General features: G+C 38.9%; 1 protein-coding gene across 1 annotated transcript; it reads right to left on the reverse strand.

Moving 5' to 3' along the window:
• Window positions 1–9,169: 9,169 nt before the first annotated feature.
• Window positions 9,170–14,074, reverse strand: LOC145782230 (transmembrane protein 205-like). Its single transcript, XM_082594007.1, has 4 exons — window positions 13,906–14,074; window positions 13,284–13,465; window positions 10,887–11,053; window positions 9,170–10,386 (listed from the first exon to the last, which is right to left on the reverse strand). Exons 1-4 carry the CDS (start codon window positions 13,935–13,937, stop codon window positions 10,087–10,089), a joined length of 681 nt encoding a protein of 226 aa, XP_082450133.1. The 5' UTR covers window positions 13,938–14,074; the 3' UTR covers window positions 9,170–10,086.
• Window positions 14,075–16,396: the final 2,322 nt, after the last annotated feature.

Below are 16,396 nucleotides of genomic sequence, written 5' to 3' on the forward strand. Positions count from 1 at the left end.
GTAGGTCTAAATGCTGCCTTGGCTTGAGGTCCATACGCAATAGAGCGATGACATAAGTCGACTTACAAAGATGACTGTAAAATGCAGTCATGGTTGGAATTTGTAATACTATGGAGAGACTGAATGTATTGATTTATACTGATAGCTTTAAATGATAATGCGTTGTTGTGTGAGCTTCTAGAGCCGAGGGCCTATTCTTTTACCACACCAGATTCACGATGTTCCCAGACTAAGCTGGAAGGCTACTAGAGAGCAGCCAGTCTTTGGTTTCATTATTCCAAGACACACAGACTTTTCTTATTAGATGGCTTGAAGATGGTGCAATTATTGAGGATCTGGTCTGCTGTCTGTTCCAGGGGTGCAACCTATTTCATTCCCTAAAAAGATCCAGAAAAAAATACAACAGAGTTGAAGTCACTGATCGGAGTTGTCACAGACATTTCAAAATTTCTCTCGATCTTGTCAGGGGATGCATTAGGTTGCATCCTTATTGAGGGTTAGGTAACCTAGGGTTAGGAATAACCCTAACCCTTATTAAGGATTCAACCTATTGGTTTAGGGTCAGAGTTAGCATTCTAACCCTAATCATTAATAAGTTGCATCCCTGTTCCAACACCACATTCATGGGGTCTGCTACTATTCGATGAGTCCGATTCGGTGAGTCTGATTCGGTGAGTTCCTAACCTCTAACCCCTAACCCTAACTCCAAGCCCCTAACCCTAAAACGGCAATGATAATTAGGCCACGGTACCCGATGATTTAAAAAAAAATTTGAAAAAATCCCCTGTTAAGGGATCGGACTCACCGAATCAGACTCACCGAATCGGACTCACCGAATCGGACTCACCGAAACGGGCCATTCCGACATTCATGAGTAGAGGAGGTGGCCAGATAAGCTAAGGTCTTTTAGCAACAGAAATCATTTTTAATTTTATATTCAGGTTTAAAATATCATCACAGTATCACCCGACATATTCTCATTGCATTATGGAAGAAAAAACACAATCGATAGCCTAACGTTTGTAAAGTCTTTGGTTTGACACGACCTGGAATCAATTTCAGATCTACAAGAGCCAAAACCACTGGGCCACTGAGCTGGTTAACTATAAATGCTGCCCTGGCTACAAATTAATATGCAACAAAGCAATGAAATATAGGCCTTTAGTACGGTACCATTTACTTTTGGGGCCTTGAGCCCAATTTTCCCAACCCTAATTTATGGTACCTCATCTGATGCCATAGCGATCTATATACATAGACTTTAACAGCTGTAGCTAACTGCTCTAGGCTGCTGCTGAGCTGAGTCGGAGTCTGCCTCGCTTTCTGACCTAGTCTTGGTGATGATGACGCACTAGCAAGTGCAAAATATATTTTCTGTTACATTGTTGCCTTAGCAATTGAGGTTTTAGCTTTTTAGACCTTAACAGCGTACGAACTTGAGACCTGACCAGAAATGTCTGCCAATCTCTGGCACTTCTCCACAATGCCTGACAACTTTTAAGAGTCGGCAAATCCGCAAATTTTGCCTGTAAAACCTGGGCTACTTTTGCTTCCCCTTTGCGGAAAATTTTTAACAGTTACGGAGTTTTGTATCGTTCAATCCTTTGATTTCCTTTAATTCCAATGTGCTTTACAGTAGAATAAATACTATTTTTGTTGGCAACACTGACAATAGGTATTTAGAGGTTCCATTAAAAAAATCTGCGGCAGCAATAATTAAAAAAAACAACAACAAAAAAACAGCGCGTGGCTGTGCAAGGTTAATAAATGAGTTTTGAGTGTTCTGTCAACCACTCATCAGAGGTGTATAGGGCTGGAGCGTTGGTGTATTTATAAGCGGAAGTCTGAAACTTTGAGCCAGAGTCTGTTTTTTTGACTGTTGATACTTACAACTACAAGTATTTATGCTGTAGCCAGTGCTTCCACTTCTGACAATTAATAAATCCTTTTCAGTATCCTATTTTGTTCTGAAAAATCCTTTTTTTCTCAGTCGGAAATCCTTCAAAATTTCCTTCATAGACAAGGTTATTTTTGATGTTATTTAAGTTAAAAGAGGTGCCAATACAACTTTAAAGTTATTTTAATCTCACCTAAGTTACGTTTAACCTGAAAGAACAGAAAATAAGTGCATTGAAGAAGTGGTGCGGTATTCAAATCGCTACAAAAAACAACACCTTGCCGGCAGTATCATGGCTGATTTAATTGACAAACGCAATCTAATAGAACAGTAGGCTACAGAAAAGCAGCACATATTTTACAATGGGTGCAACCATAGATATCTTATATATATAGATAGGCAACTCAGTGGTGCGTAACGATGTTTGAAGGCTAACAGCGTAGCTATGGCTGTATGCATTGACTTCAAACTTGGCATGTGCAGCAAAACAACTTTATTTTTAATATATTTTTTTTGGTTTTTGTTTAAATAAAACTTTCTTCGTTTTCAAGTTGACGTATGGATTGCTTGTGATGACGTCACATTCTCGTTCCGCATGGACTGCTTTATGGAGATTCTGGCGATTGAAAACAAATCACAGTCACAGAGGGTACCTCTAAATACCCTTTGTCAGGCATTGTAGGCATTGTCGGGCATTGTCAGGCATTGTCGGGCATTGTCGGCTTTTTGGGGGGTTGTGGAGCATTTTCAGGAGTTGTCGAACATTTTCAGGGGTTTCAGGTATTGTAGAGTAGGCTAACTACTTTCAGGCATTGTTGGGAATTTCTAGGCATTGTGTAGGATTTCCAGGCATTGTCGATCATTATCAGTGGTTGACAGGCTTGTGAGGCATTGTCGAACATTTTCAGGCATTATCGAACATACTCAGGGGTTGTCGAGCATTTTCAGGGGTTGTCAGGCATTGTAGAGTAGCTACTTTCAGGCATTGTTGGGAATTTCCAGGCATTGTCTAGGATTTCCAGGCATTGTCGATCAATATCAGTGTTTGACAGGTTTGGTAGTCATTATGGAACATTTTCAGGCATTGTCGAACATGTTCAGGAATTGTCGAGCATTTTCAGGGGTTGTCAGGCATTGTAGAGTAGCTACTTTCAGGCATTGTTGGGAATTTCTAGGCATTATCTAGGATTTGCAGGCATTGTCGATCAATATCAGTGTTTGACAGGTTTGGTAGTCATTATGGAACATTTTCAGGCATTGTCGAACATTTTCAGGGATTGTCGAGCATTTTCAGGGGTTGTCAGGCATTGTAGAGTAGCTACTTTCAAGCATTGTTGGGAATTTCCAGGCATTGTCTAGGATTTCCAGGCATTGTTGATCATTATTAGTGGTTGACGGGTTTGTCAGGCATTGTCGAACATTTTCAGGGGTTGTCTAGCATTTTCAGGGGTAGTCAGGCATACTAGATTAAGCTACTTTCAGGCATTGTTGGGCATTTCCTAGCATTGTCTAAGATTTCCAGGCATTGTCGATCATTATTGGTTTTTGACACGTTTGTCAGGCATTGTCGAACATTTTCATGCATTTTTATTCCCAGCTTTGCATGCGCAGCAGAATGATCCCTTTCTATTTTGCGTAGGTTGTAAACGTATTTACGGTATACACAAACACAGCAGCGTTTAAATGACCTGGCTATCATAAGTATCGACAATGCCTGACAAACCTGTCAAAACCTGGTAATGATCGACAACCCAAGAAAACGTTCGACAACGCCTAACAAACCTATCAACCACTGAATATGTTCGACAATGCCTGGAAATCCTAGACAATGCCTGAAGATGTCCGACAATCAGTGGCGTAGCTAGGGGGGGGAAGGAGGGGAGGACCGCCCCGGGCGGCACGTCTGGGGGCGGCACTTTCAGACTACGATTTTTGATTTTGATTATAATCTGATAAAAAACGCATTTCATTTTCACACAGGGCCGGATTTAGCTAATGGGGGGCCCGGGCACTTTTAGATCAGGGGCCCCCGTGCAAAAAAATTCGCCTACGGCGCGAAACACCCCCTCGACGTCTACAGTAGCATCAATCCAGCACTGCACAGCATTTTGCAGAAACCACAAAAGCTAATAGTAAAAAAAACACATTTTTTTCACGTAGGGGGCCCTTTAAAAGTTGGGGGTCCGGGGTACCTGCACCCTCTGCCCCCCCTAAATCCGGGCCTGTTTTCACATGCTTTTTCTTGAAGGGGCGGCAAAATCTGAATCCACCCCGGGCGGCACATTCCCTAGCTACGCCACTGCCGACAATGCCTGCCAGAAAGAATCTAAAGTACTTTATAATGCCTGAGAGCCCCTGACACCTAAAAATATTGGACAATTATTCTTGAAAATTTCCGACAATGACTGATAATGGTTGACAAGCCTGTCAACCATTGATATTGATCGACAATGCCTGGAAATCTTAGACAATGCCTCGAAATTACCGACAATGCCTGAAAGTAGCTACTCTACAATGCCTGACAACCCCTGAAAATGCTCGACAACCCCTGAAAATGTTCGACAATTCCTGAAAATGTTCGACAATGCCTGAAAATGTTCCATAATGACTACCAAACCTGTCAACCACTGATATTGATCGACAATGCCTGGAAATTCCCAACAATACCTGAAAGTAGCTACTCTACAATGCCTGACAACCCCTGAAAATCCTCGACAACCCCTGAAAATATTTGACAATTATCGTTACCGTATATCTCACCCTAAAATCGTTCCGGCGCCCCTCTATCTCAGGTTTGTAAACTGCCTACAACAAGCTTTAATGAGTCACTGGAAATAATTCCAGCCACCCGCACTTGCTGTTGTTTCTCTGGGCAAGAAACTTAACGATAATTGCCTCTACCTAGTGATCGATTTCGAGTAATGGGTAGTACCAAATTTAAGTCATAAGTAAAGTAGACAACCGGAAACAGACATTGCCGTCGGCTGCAGCGTGGGTCAGGTGTATGTCGGAAGGCGTACACCGATGCATAGCGCTCAAGTCCGCTTTCCCGCAATGCAGGATAAAGATAAACAAACAAACAAACAAAGCTTAAATGATAGTTCCAACGATCATGAAACAGAAGTTGCATAACCTACGTGAAGAAAGATTATTGTCTTGATTTTTCATAGTAGGCTATTCTGTGAAAACTTGAAATATACGCCATCAAAAATATTCCAAAGGAGCTCAAAAGCCACCACTCGCCAAGCCCAAACCGTACAATAATAGCCTACCATAGATACGCTAGCCAAGCTGGCAACCTTGATTGTTGATTGTGTCCATAAAGTCAGTCGAGCGTGACGATAATTCCACGATTGTTGAGTTGCATATCTATATGTAAGATATCTATGGTGCAACCTAGTTCGTACCCTGAACAGTTTGTACCCTCAGTTCGTACCCTGAAAAGATCGAGAGAAAAAATTTAAAAAAGTCGAAGTCGCTGATCGCAGTTTAATAGCACAAAGCCGAACTCGCTGATCGGAGCTTCCGCAAACAAACTCGAGGGTTAGCGGAAACTGCGGAAAAATGAAACCGCGGAATAATATTTGCGGAAACTGCGATCAGCGAGGGTTAGAGCATAGATTACTCTATGGTTAGGGTAAAGGTTACCGGGAACTGCAGTTAATGGAAACTGCGAAACCACGAAAAAATGTTTGCGGAAACTGCGAAACTACGAAAAAATGTTTGCGGAAACTGCGATCAGCGAGGGTTAGGGTTAGAGCATAGATTACTTTATGGTTAAGGTAAAGGTTAGCGGAAACTGCAGTTAGCGGAAATTGCGAAACAATGTTTGTGGAAACTGCGATCAGCGAGGATTAGGGTTAGATTACTCTATGGTTAGAGACTTAGAGTAAGGGCTAGCGGAAACTACGGAAAAATGTTTGCGGAAACTGCGATCAGCGAAGGTTAGGGTTAGAGCAAGATTAGTCTATGGTTAGGGTTAGCGGAAACTGCAGAAAAATGTTTGCGGAAACTGTGATGAGCGAGGGTTAGCGTTAGGATAGGGTTACGGTTAGGGTTAGCGGAAATTGCGATCAGCGACTTCGGCTTTGTGCTATCTTTCCCTCAATCTTTTCAGGGGGAAAATTTTAAAATGTTTGGGGAAAGTGCGATCAGCGACTTCCGCTTTTTTTAATGTTTTCTCTCGATCTTTTCAGGGTACGAACTGAGGGTACGAACTGTTCAGGGTGCGAACTGAGGGTACAAACTGTTCAGGGTACGAACTGAGGGTACGAACTGTTCAGGGTACGAACTGAGGGTACGAATTGTTCAGGGTACGAACTGAGGGTACGAACTGTTCAGGGTACGAACTAGGTTGCATCCTTTTACAATAACATGATTTACTTCCTCTGTTCCCTGTCCAGTCAAAAAACTGCTTGTCAATTAGTCGGTTCGGACATTTACCATCTGGAGTCCTGGACATCATTTACCAATTACCACTCTCATCTTTCCCACCCGGACTCCTAACCTATCCCAATACAGAAAATATACAGGGGGTAAATGTCCAGTAGGTGACGAATTATCCATTCATTAACAAATTTATTTTTGTGATTAGTTTGGTTTTCCTTGATGCGCTAATTTGTTCAACTAAGCTAGGCTATCTCTTTTTTCTCCTTGTTAGTAACGTCTTCACAATCATCTGAGACTGATGAAAAACTTCAGGATACCAGGTCTATTCATGATACTCACTCGATCAGTCTGACTGTGTACAGTACACTATACATGTCGTATACACAGCTTGGCTAGCTCTATTATTATGACCATAATAGGTTAGCATAGGCTATATTGCTATAATTAACTTTTCTAAACCGGAAGGATGCCACTAGCGTAAGCTTACAATTACCAACTGAACGTCGAAGCTCAGTGAACTTTGTCATTGCTACTGTACTCAAGTTCAACTGTAAATCAACGAATTACCTAATTTCAACTAAAAGAATTGAGAACTAACTGCTTCCCTGCACTCATGTCCAATGCCCAAAATGGCAGAAGTCAAGCTACGGAAAGGCGAGAATGGGAAAGTGAGTGAGAGGGGGTTCCGGATGATGATTGGCGACGGAAACCAGCTGATCACCCTCATTCCAGTCGTTTTTAGAACTTTTGAAAGGAAATATTATTAAAATTTTCTTTAAAATTGCTAAAAATAACAATTCCCTTTTTAAGACAAAAATTCCTTGTAAAATTGATAAAAATCCTTCCAATCTTCATTTCCTTTTTTTATCCTTCAAAGCGTTGAAAAATCCCGACTTCGGGATAAAATCCTTCAAAGTGGAAGCACTGGCTGTAGCCTACTTGGTGCAGTTGTTATTTTTGTGAATTTCTGTGGTTATGTTTTCCCAACACTTATTTTATCATTTAAAAATATACTTTTCTTTTCAATGGCAGAGGAAGGTAGTAGTCAGTAATGCTATAAAAAAAATCTTGATTGTGGTTTGCGTTTGAATGAGTATGAATGGAGATACAGACTTTGGTGTAGGAGTCGCGAAAGCTTGACACCGTAGCCTACACCTCTGCCACACATAGGCTATGCTTACGCTCAGGGGGGAAGGCAAAATATATCTTTTAGGCCCATGCAAACAAATTGTAAGTTATTCAAAATTTTATTGAAAGAAGATGTGGGCGACTTCTTTGATCAAGTTCATCTTCGCACCAACCATGAAGTTATTGGCCTAGCCTACTCTACTTACTGTTACAGCAGCTGTTCTGGTTTTAGGTATGCAGCCTAATTTTAAATAAACTTTTTATCTTCCGGAACAACAACATTTGACAGAATTTCAGTGTTAATTCAAGCCGAAAGTATTTTCAGAATAAGGTACGCAATTTTAAGGTTTTTCTGGCCTGGATGAGGCCACTCAGAGCCCCCTCTGGATGTGTCACCTTTCCTGAAAAAGTTGAGGTTGCTAGCATGCGTGAGCACCAGATCTAATACAAATAAGATTTTAAATACGAAATAGCCCCCAAATGAAGTGCATAAAGTTATGAGGAAATCGTAAGCCTGCTAGGTCTCGTAGGCTTCAGTGTTCATGTTGGTAGGCCTAATCAAATCGATGGGTTTAAAGATGCCCAATGCCCATAGCAATCACAAATCTTGACGGAACATGACTACATTAGTTTTGCAATACAAAAACCTGTGTGTTGGAAGCCTGAATACGGTACGTCACGCACGTGGTTTAAAAAAAAGAAATAAAGTGATTCCTAGCTCAAGTGGGAATGAAACTGATATGTAGGCTATGACTTTGTATTGGTGTGCTGTAAAAATAAAACGATGTGAAGGTGATGTGTTATCATCCGAGCTTCAACACAAATCGGTGGCTGTCGACTTCTACAAAATATGCCAGAAGAATAAAGTACGGGGGATGATGGCGATACGAGAGAAGGGTAGGCTAACTTGTCCACAACGATATGAAAGCAAATGGAGTAAGGTCGTATGGGCATGTTTTTAGTTTGTTTTGAAAAAAGCGCTGTCGTTGCAAGTAAAAAACAGCCAAGACAAAAAACCCATAAAAAGGCAACTTGAGGAGGAAAGCAACAAAGTTGGCTTGACAAGAGAGGACGCTCCAGACAGGCCGATGTGTAAACGGCAGTGATGTAGCCTACGCGCATACAAAAAATATTGACGCCGTCAGCGTAAACGTTCGAAAAACCATACGCCGTATGTGTCAACGCAACTTGTAAAAAAAGTTGGCTGCGTAAGCGCATACACTAGCATAAACTCATTTTGTTTGCTAGGTGCCAAACATTCACACGATATAAACCACTCGAAACAAACAAGTTTTATTTTAAATTTCCACGAAGAGACACAAGCATCTAAAAGTGCTCATCTAACATTTTGCTGCGTTTTGGTTTCAATATGTCTTTGCCCATTGAAAACATTCTTTCAACTGCAGCGCTGGAAGGTATTGGCGTGTTGTAGCGAAAAAAAGACATTAAAAAGTATGCGTTGACGCTATGCGCTAAAAAAACGCGAAAACTTTACGGCGTAGCCTCAAGTGACAACTATCCAAAAAAATGTGGCCGTAAGCGTTAGCGTAAACAAAAAGTATACGACGCAAGTTTACGGCGTAGAATTTGCGGCGTATACGTACAATCGTACATCTCTGGTAGACGGGGCTGCAAGGACGATTGGGTTTTGATGTAAATCGATAAAGGCGTTGGTGTAAATCTGGCCACTTTGGATAACACTTAATTGAAACTGGACTAGGTTGCTCCTGCTGTACCGTACTTGAACAATGCTCATTGAACACAAGATATATATTTGCACAATTTTGGCCAATTCCACCTCCAAAGAGATAATGACGCACTGTACAAGAACAGATAGGCCTGCTGTTTTACGAACCAGTGGTAAGTCTAGGGCCTACTGCACACAAAAGCAACAAGGCACTGTACATTAAAATATATATAGCCTACCTGTATTTATAACCAGTTCCAGAAAAAAAAACAAAAAAAAACGAAAAAGACCTGCAAAGTTTGGCTACATGTTTAACACCCCAAGTTGAGAAAAGAACGACAAGCCTTCTCTGCATTGCTATCTTGGCTGCAGCCAATACTCGTGGTTTAGCCTACGCAAATAAAAGCATCCCGATCACTGCAATTATAACTTGCGGTTACCGTTCGTCGACGCAAGTAGATATAGCCTAACCGGCAGGAGCAAAAAACAACAACACAGCCTGCTCAACACATAAACAGAAACTTTCTTTGTTGATATCTTCGGTCAAAAACACAGCATAGCATACGCATCAACACGTAGCCAGTGGGCTTATTTAAGCAACGTCACAAGGTTGATAGTGATAACATAAATGCAGAAACAAATGCCATCCGCCTACCACAGTGGACTTCAGATGTTCATGTCCACTGATGTCGCAGTTTTTTAACATTTTAGAAGAAAACAATACCTGACTGCTAATTGGATTAGAGTCAATTTTATACACAAACATAATCAGGATTTTATTGCAAGTGGAAAGTGCGGTAACGCTAGTAGCAGGTACGGTGACGCTATGTTAAGTGTAACTCTTGACGTTATGTTTATGAATTTTTTAAAGGTTTGTAAGCAAGATAAAAAAAAAACATACCGAAACACGACAGCTCTTCACGGCAACGAAAATAAAACAGTAAAACAACTCTGTGACAAGCAAACCCGTTCAACTGAAATCGCTTCAAGGATTTCCTGTCATTCTCGCAGTTTGCAAAAGTTCCAAGGAAACATAGTACAAGACATACATGCTTCCAGCCAGAGACAACAAATTCAACAAAGCGGTGATGCCGTGGTACATTCCAAACTTCTTTGAAAGTCCCCGATATGTTTTGTCTTCACCAAGTTTTGATCCAATATTTGGTGCAATAACCCCCTCTTCTTTCTCCATGGCAATCTTCTTGCATCCTACATGCGTCATTGCCGGACCAAGCCAAAGACCATTCAAGACGCCACACATAAACCCGGCAAAAACGGACAAGAGCTGAACAGAAGCAAAAAGTTTACCTTGTTTCAAAATCATAGAATGCAGCTGCTTTCAATGAACATCTAAGCTTTGCTACTGCAATTTAACTGGAAAATCGATAAAATTTTCAATGTGCTGATTACTACAGTATAAGAAACGCTGCTATACCAGTACTTAAGTGACAGTACTATTGCCGATAAGTAACAAGCCGTATTAGCCCAGTTAGTGAAGCTCTCGATTTGACACATGCTGAGGACATCTCTCTATTCAGCGGCACCTAGTAGATAAATAGATTTACAAACAACACTTCAACAACAAGCGGAAACTTTCCTCTGTCAATCTCGGTGACTGGGTCTGTGTGAGAGGTTTAAAGCCTCTGCAAGTATGCAAAACTGCCAAGATCAAGCTTTTTGTTTAAGGCTTTCTCAGTCTGAGAATGTAGTATAGTTGGGTGATCAGTCAATAAAAAAAAAAACACAATAACATATATTGGCCACACGCCACAACCGTTGACTAACCAATAAGGCGTCTCGTAGTGAAAGGTCCATGATATGATCCTTTGCAGTCAAGAGGAATATAATGCCAACAAATGAAGTGAGACCCTGCACAGTGAAGTAGATCGGAAACAATTTGCTTTGTATTCCAAAGAATGTATGCCTGTCCAAGTTCTTCAGCATAACGAGACCTGAAATAAAAATGAACATTATAAACAAAAGAAAAGGCGTCATTCAAACTTGACGTATTTACACAAGATGTTGGAAAGCAAGCATGGATTGGATCTCTTTGTCTTCCCATGAACATGACGCAAATTTAAGGACACATATTAGTTGGTCAAGGTTTAAAGCCTTTCCTTTATTTACATCTCAAACAATCACCATAACACCCCACACTTATAGAGTAGGTATTGAATTGCTTATATATATATTTACTAGGTCTATTTATTAAAACCCTGCTGAACAAACTTCTGAAATAATTTTTTTTAAAGAAATTGTTTTTAACAGACCACTCTAATCAACAGCGATTCGATGACTTTGTTTCAATTGGGCGTTAATTCCTGTCCGTTTAACTGTTAGCAGATGCGGAAAGTTTCAATCGCTCTTTGAAGAGTTTTACAATGAACTTTGCGTGTTTGCAACAAAGTTTGCGTTCAAGGTGTGATTGAGTCACTATTTACATTTGTAGTTCTGAGTATCCGTATTCTGGATTAACCTTCGGACTGTGGCAAAAACACTTTCACAATAAAAAAATGATTTCAACTAGGTCTACCACACAACAGACAAACAACCTTTTAAATAAAAAATGTATAAAAAAGTAAAGACATCTAGATTAGTGGTTTTAAAGCTGGTGCAAATGAAAAAATCTGCATAGTGGACGACAAAACCGACGGGACAGAAAAACATGCGTAAAGTTGTTTCTTTATTCTATTTTGTTCATCATTTGTTGTTGAAGTTATCAGTACGATATATCCTATCCTATTATCCTATTGTACGATATATCCTTTTTTGTATAAAGCACCGGGATAAAACATATGATGAAAAAAAGTTGGGCTCCATTTCTTACAGTAGGTGCCATAGCTAAAGTAGAATGATGCCTGTATCGAACTAGAAGCCATCAGGGTTTTAGCGAAATTCTAGCGCAGTGAGCTACAAATTCTAATATTCTTTTCTTTTGCAGTGCAGTCAGGGGCGCCGGAAGCGGGGGGCAAACGCCCCCCTGCCTTCAATTTTTGTGTGGATTGGGGGGCAATGATGCCCTTTTAAGGTCATGTAAGCTACTGCATATTTCGCAATATAACAATTTCTGCTATTCGCTTTCAGCTTAACTATAATCTTTGTTTTTTGACTCACAATAATATTCACGACACAAAATTCTGCATCACAGTAGGTTAGGCCTACATCATCATAACATAGTATGATGCCCTTCCGTGCCATTGTTCTTTGTATGCCGGACAGGCGGACACTTGTATCATTACTCGATAATGAGCATTATCGATTATCGCTATATCTTAAAAACTGAAAAAAGGCCTTTCAGAAATAAAAATGCCCTTTTTTCATAATCCTGCCTCCCCCCCCCCCAGTGAAAAATCATCCCTGAGTGCAGTATTCTTCAATCTTTTGTTTACTCATGCATCCTTCAACACTGGTGCTCTTATTCTATGCATCCTTGTGATTGATGTAACAACTAACCGACTTTTTGAACAATTTGCAGAGATGAAATAAATATGTTGACTAAAAAATCTTAAAGGTGAGGGTGATATCATCCAATAGAACAAAAAAGTGTTGAAATAATAGTATCAGTAGAACTCGGTTAATCCGGATTCGATTTGACCGGCGATTCCATCCGGATTAGGCAAAGATCCGGATTAACCGATGACGGTTCTATCAAACCTGACTCATTTGTACTTCCAGTTTCATCCGGATTAGGCGAAGATCCGGATTAACCGAGTTCTACTGTATAAACAAACGTTCAAGCACAACAGTCAAAATCAATAATTTAATATCAATGTGATGTGACAAAAAGGTTTGAAGGGCCATGATTGCCAACGTCTGCAGTTTACAATTTTACAAAAACTCAGTGACTTTTCTGCTGGTTCAAACTTTTGTCCATTTTAGTAAATTAATGCTAGAAAAAAAGCATAAAATATTGATTGTCTGGATTGAATATATTTTTTAATTTTACTTCTAATCACAAAAAATTGCGTTAGCACAAGTATGTTGAGAGTATTTGAAATAGTAGGCTAGCAATTAAGATGCATTTATGGTAATGAATGCTACTACTATCTAATACAGTATAATACAAGTTACCAACCATTTTTTTAGAGGCTGAAAAGCAACAAACAAAATAAACAGCAAATAAAATTGCATCCACTCCACACCATTTCTGTTAATTTTGTTACCGGTATTTTATTAATTTACCTGCAACAAAAGTTACCCAAATTGTCATTCCCAAGTTGATGCCCCAAGAAGCTAGGAATGCCATATTGCCATAAAAACAAGACTTGAAAACAGGAGATCCATCAGTGGTGCTGCGTGAGGATATGTTATATGCTATGGCAAGAGCAGCACCACCGGCAAGTACATGCCAAACTCTTGTCAACCTGCAAAAATCAAGTAAATGTTAGATCAAGCTAGGTTGCCTGAGAAACATACTCATTACTCATAAGCTCAGTGAAAATCGGTAAACAATACAACTTTACATAATTTATAAGGTACCGGTATCACAATAAGCTTGACTGGGAATGTCAAGTTAATATAATCACGGCAAACAAAGTTCACATTATACTAAGTTTCCACAGGAGCAAAAATATAACTCAACTACTCTTTACTAGAAATTATGATTCACAAAAATAACAAACATTCATAATAACACAAATTGTAATTTATAAAAAAAAGTAAAAAATTGTTATTGTGTAAATAAATCTTTTCTTTATCAAAAATAACTCTCTTATTAAGTTGACCACCAATGTTGTCGCATCAAGCTCACACAATTTGTCTCTACACATGACTGTCACACTAAAGCTATAAAATTCTCACTTACCTTCTGTACAAGCTGCTTTCTTCGACAAACATCTTGAAACCTACTTAATTACAACTGATTTACCAAGCCAAATTCTAATACCTCAGATACATTGAGCTGAAATTGAGCCAATGTAATACATACATATTATTAATTTGGATACATGAGTCTGCCAAGGCTATCCTGAAATGTGTCTAACCAAATAGACAAGTATATACATGATTTCAAACAAAAATTTTATGGTAACTAATTTTAAAAACAAGTAAAGCCTTAAAACTAATATCTTAAAAAACTTGCACGCCATTGAATTTATAACACTTTTCCAATTTTACAATTTTAACATTAAAGCATTGATACCATACTTATAAACACGCCACATACAATAATTGTGTATCATATGCAGGGGTGGATCCAGCAATTAGCTTTAGGGGGAGAATTCCAACAAAACACAATGAAATACAAGTCTACATTTATCCGACCTTGCAAATACACCATGAATAAAGGATTTTTATGTTTTGGGAGGGACGATCGCTCCCATTCCACCACCTCAATCCACTGCTGCTCATATACTAGTGTGGTGACATCTGGAATATTCCTAGTAGTTTAAGACAAACTGTCACAAGACACGAGAAAACGGTTCTGATTGAATTTGTTTGGAAATATCCATTAGGTTATCAAATCTAATTATATCTACATGACATAGCTTAGATGACTATCTGTTACCAATACATCATGCCACATACAACTTTTGTAGGCTTATTTTACAGGATGGTTTGTATTCAGTTCACATCTAAAAGATTAATAATTAGGTTTACATCAAAAGATAAAGGAACAGTGCTTTTACTTATCATGCATATCTGTGGCATCTTTAACTAGATTCACCTGAACACCACTGCTCTTCAATCTTCATGCAAACTACATTTTTAAGCACTAAAATCCATTGCCACAGATTGCATCAAACAAGGTTCCTTATCAGGCCCAGGAGATAGTTTTGTTTGCTGTATTTTTTGAGATGCAACAAGGTTGAGAAAGAAGCCTGTGATATATAAATTCACCAAGGGGGAAAAAATTCGATTTTGCTTAAGTGCAAAAAATAATAAATAAATACAAACAGTTATGTTGGTGGTAAACCACCAAGATAGTCTTTTTTCTACCTAACATTGTGCAAAGTTACCATTTTAGCAAACATATCTGTTATCAAGCCATTACCTTGAATAGGCTATTATACCTGGTATAGGCTACATACAAGTGATTGCTGCAAAATGCCTTCAATACAAGACAGACGCCAAGTACTGATTTTATTAGACTGTACTGAATTTTTCATCATCATCATCATTTTGTTCCTTCCTCGTATGGAGGGTTGGATACAATGCGCCATTGTTCTCGACCATGAGCTGTACGTACTGCACATTCATAAGTTAATTTTGTCCATTTTGTGATGTTTGTTGTCCAAATCATTCTTGGTCTGCCTTTATTTCTTTTACCGTTTATCTTCCCTTCTATTAATGATCTTTGTAATGAATTTTGCCTTATTGTGTGTCCGAAATACTTCAATTTTCTTCTTTTGACAGTTTGTGAGAGCATTGGGCTTGAATTGAATTTGGAGAGTACTTCATCGTTAGTGATCTTTTGTTTCCATGAAATTTTTAACATTTGCCTGTATGTCCAGAGCTCGAAGGCATCAATCCGTTTCTCCATTTTTTGTGACATTGTCCAAGTTTCAGAATCGTATAATAGAGTCGACCAGATACAGCATTTTAAGATCCTGAGACGAATTGATAAATTTAAACGTTGATTGGTTAAAATATTTTTCATTTTTCCAAATATAGTTCTTGCAATTTCTATCCGTCTAAGAATTTCATGGTCACACCTCCCATCTTCAGTTATTAAATGACCAAGATAGGAAAAATATTTTACTTTTTGTATAATTTCATTGTCAATTATAATTTGGAGTACTGGAGTGTCTGGTGATTTTGAGATTATCATTGATTTGGTCTTTTTAGCGTTAATTTTCATATTAAATTCTTTACCAATTGAGTTAACATTGTCCAATATTTCTTGAAGATCTTCTTGTGATTCAGCCAACAGAACAGTATCATCAGCATAGCGTAAATTTGTTAAATTCAAGCCGCCAACTTTTACTCCTTTCATATCATCAATGGGTCGAAAAATCATTTCTGTACATAAATTAAAAAGACATGGAGAAAGTACACATCCTTGGCGTACTCCACGCTTGATATCAATTCCTTTAGACAAATCTTTTTCCGTGCGAATAAATGCTTTTTGATTCCAGTACAAATTGATAATAAAACGTAAGTCTTTGCCATTCATACCAATATTGGACAACAATGAATCAGTTTCTCATGGTTAACTCTATCAAATGCTTTCTCATAATCAATAAAACATGCATATACACATCTTTATTTACTGCATTGTAACTCTCACAATATGTTCTGAAGTTAAGTATACCCTCTCGTGTTCCTTTACCAGTTATAAATCCACTTTGAGTCAT

The sequence above is a fragment of the Aplidium turbinatum genome, chromosome 13 (assembly GCF_918807975.1).
Source record: "Aplidium turbinatum chromosome 13, kaAplTurb1.1, whole genome shotgun sequence".
Lineage (NCBI taxonomy): Eukaryota > Metazoa > Chordata > Ascidiacea > Aplousobranchia > Polyclinidae > Aplidium > Aplidium turbinatum.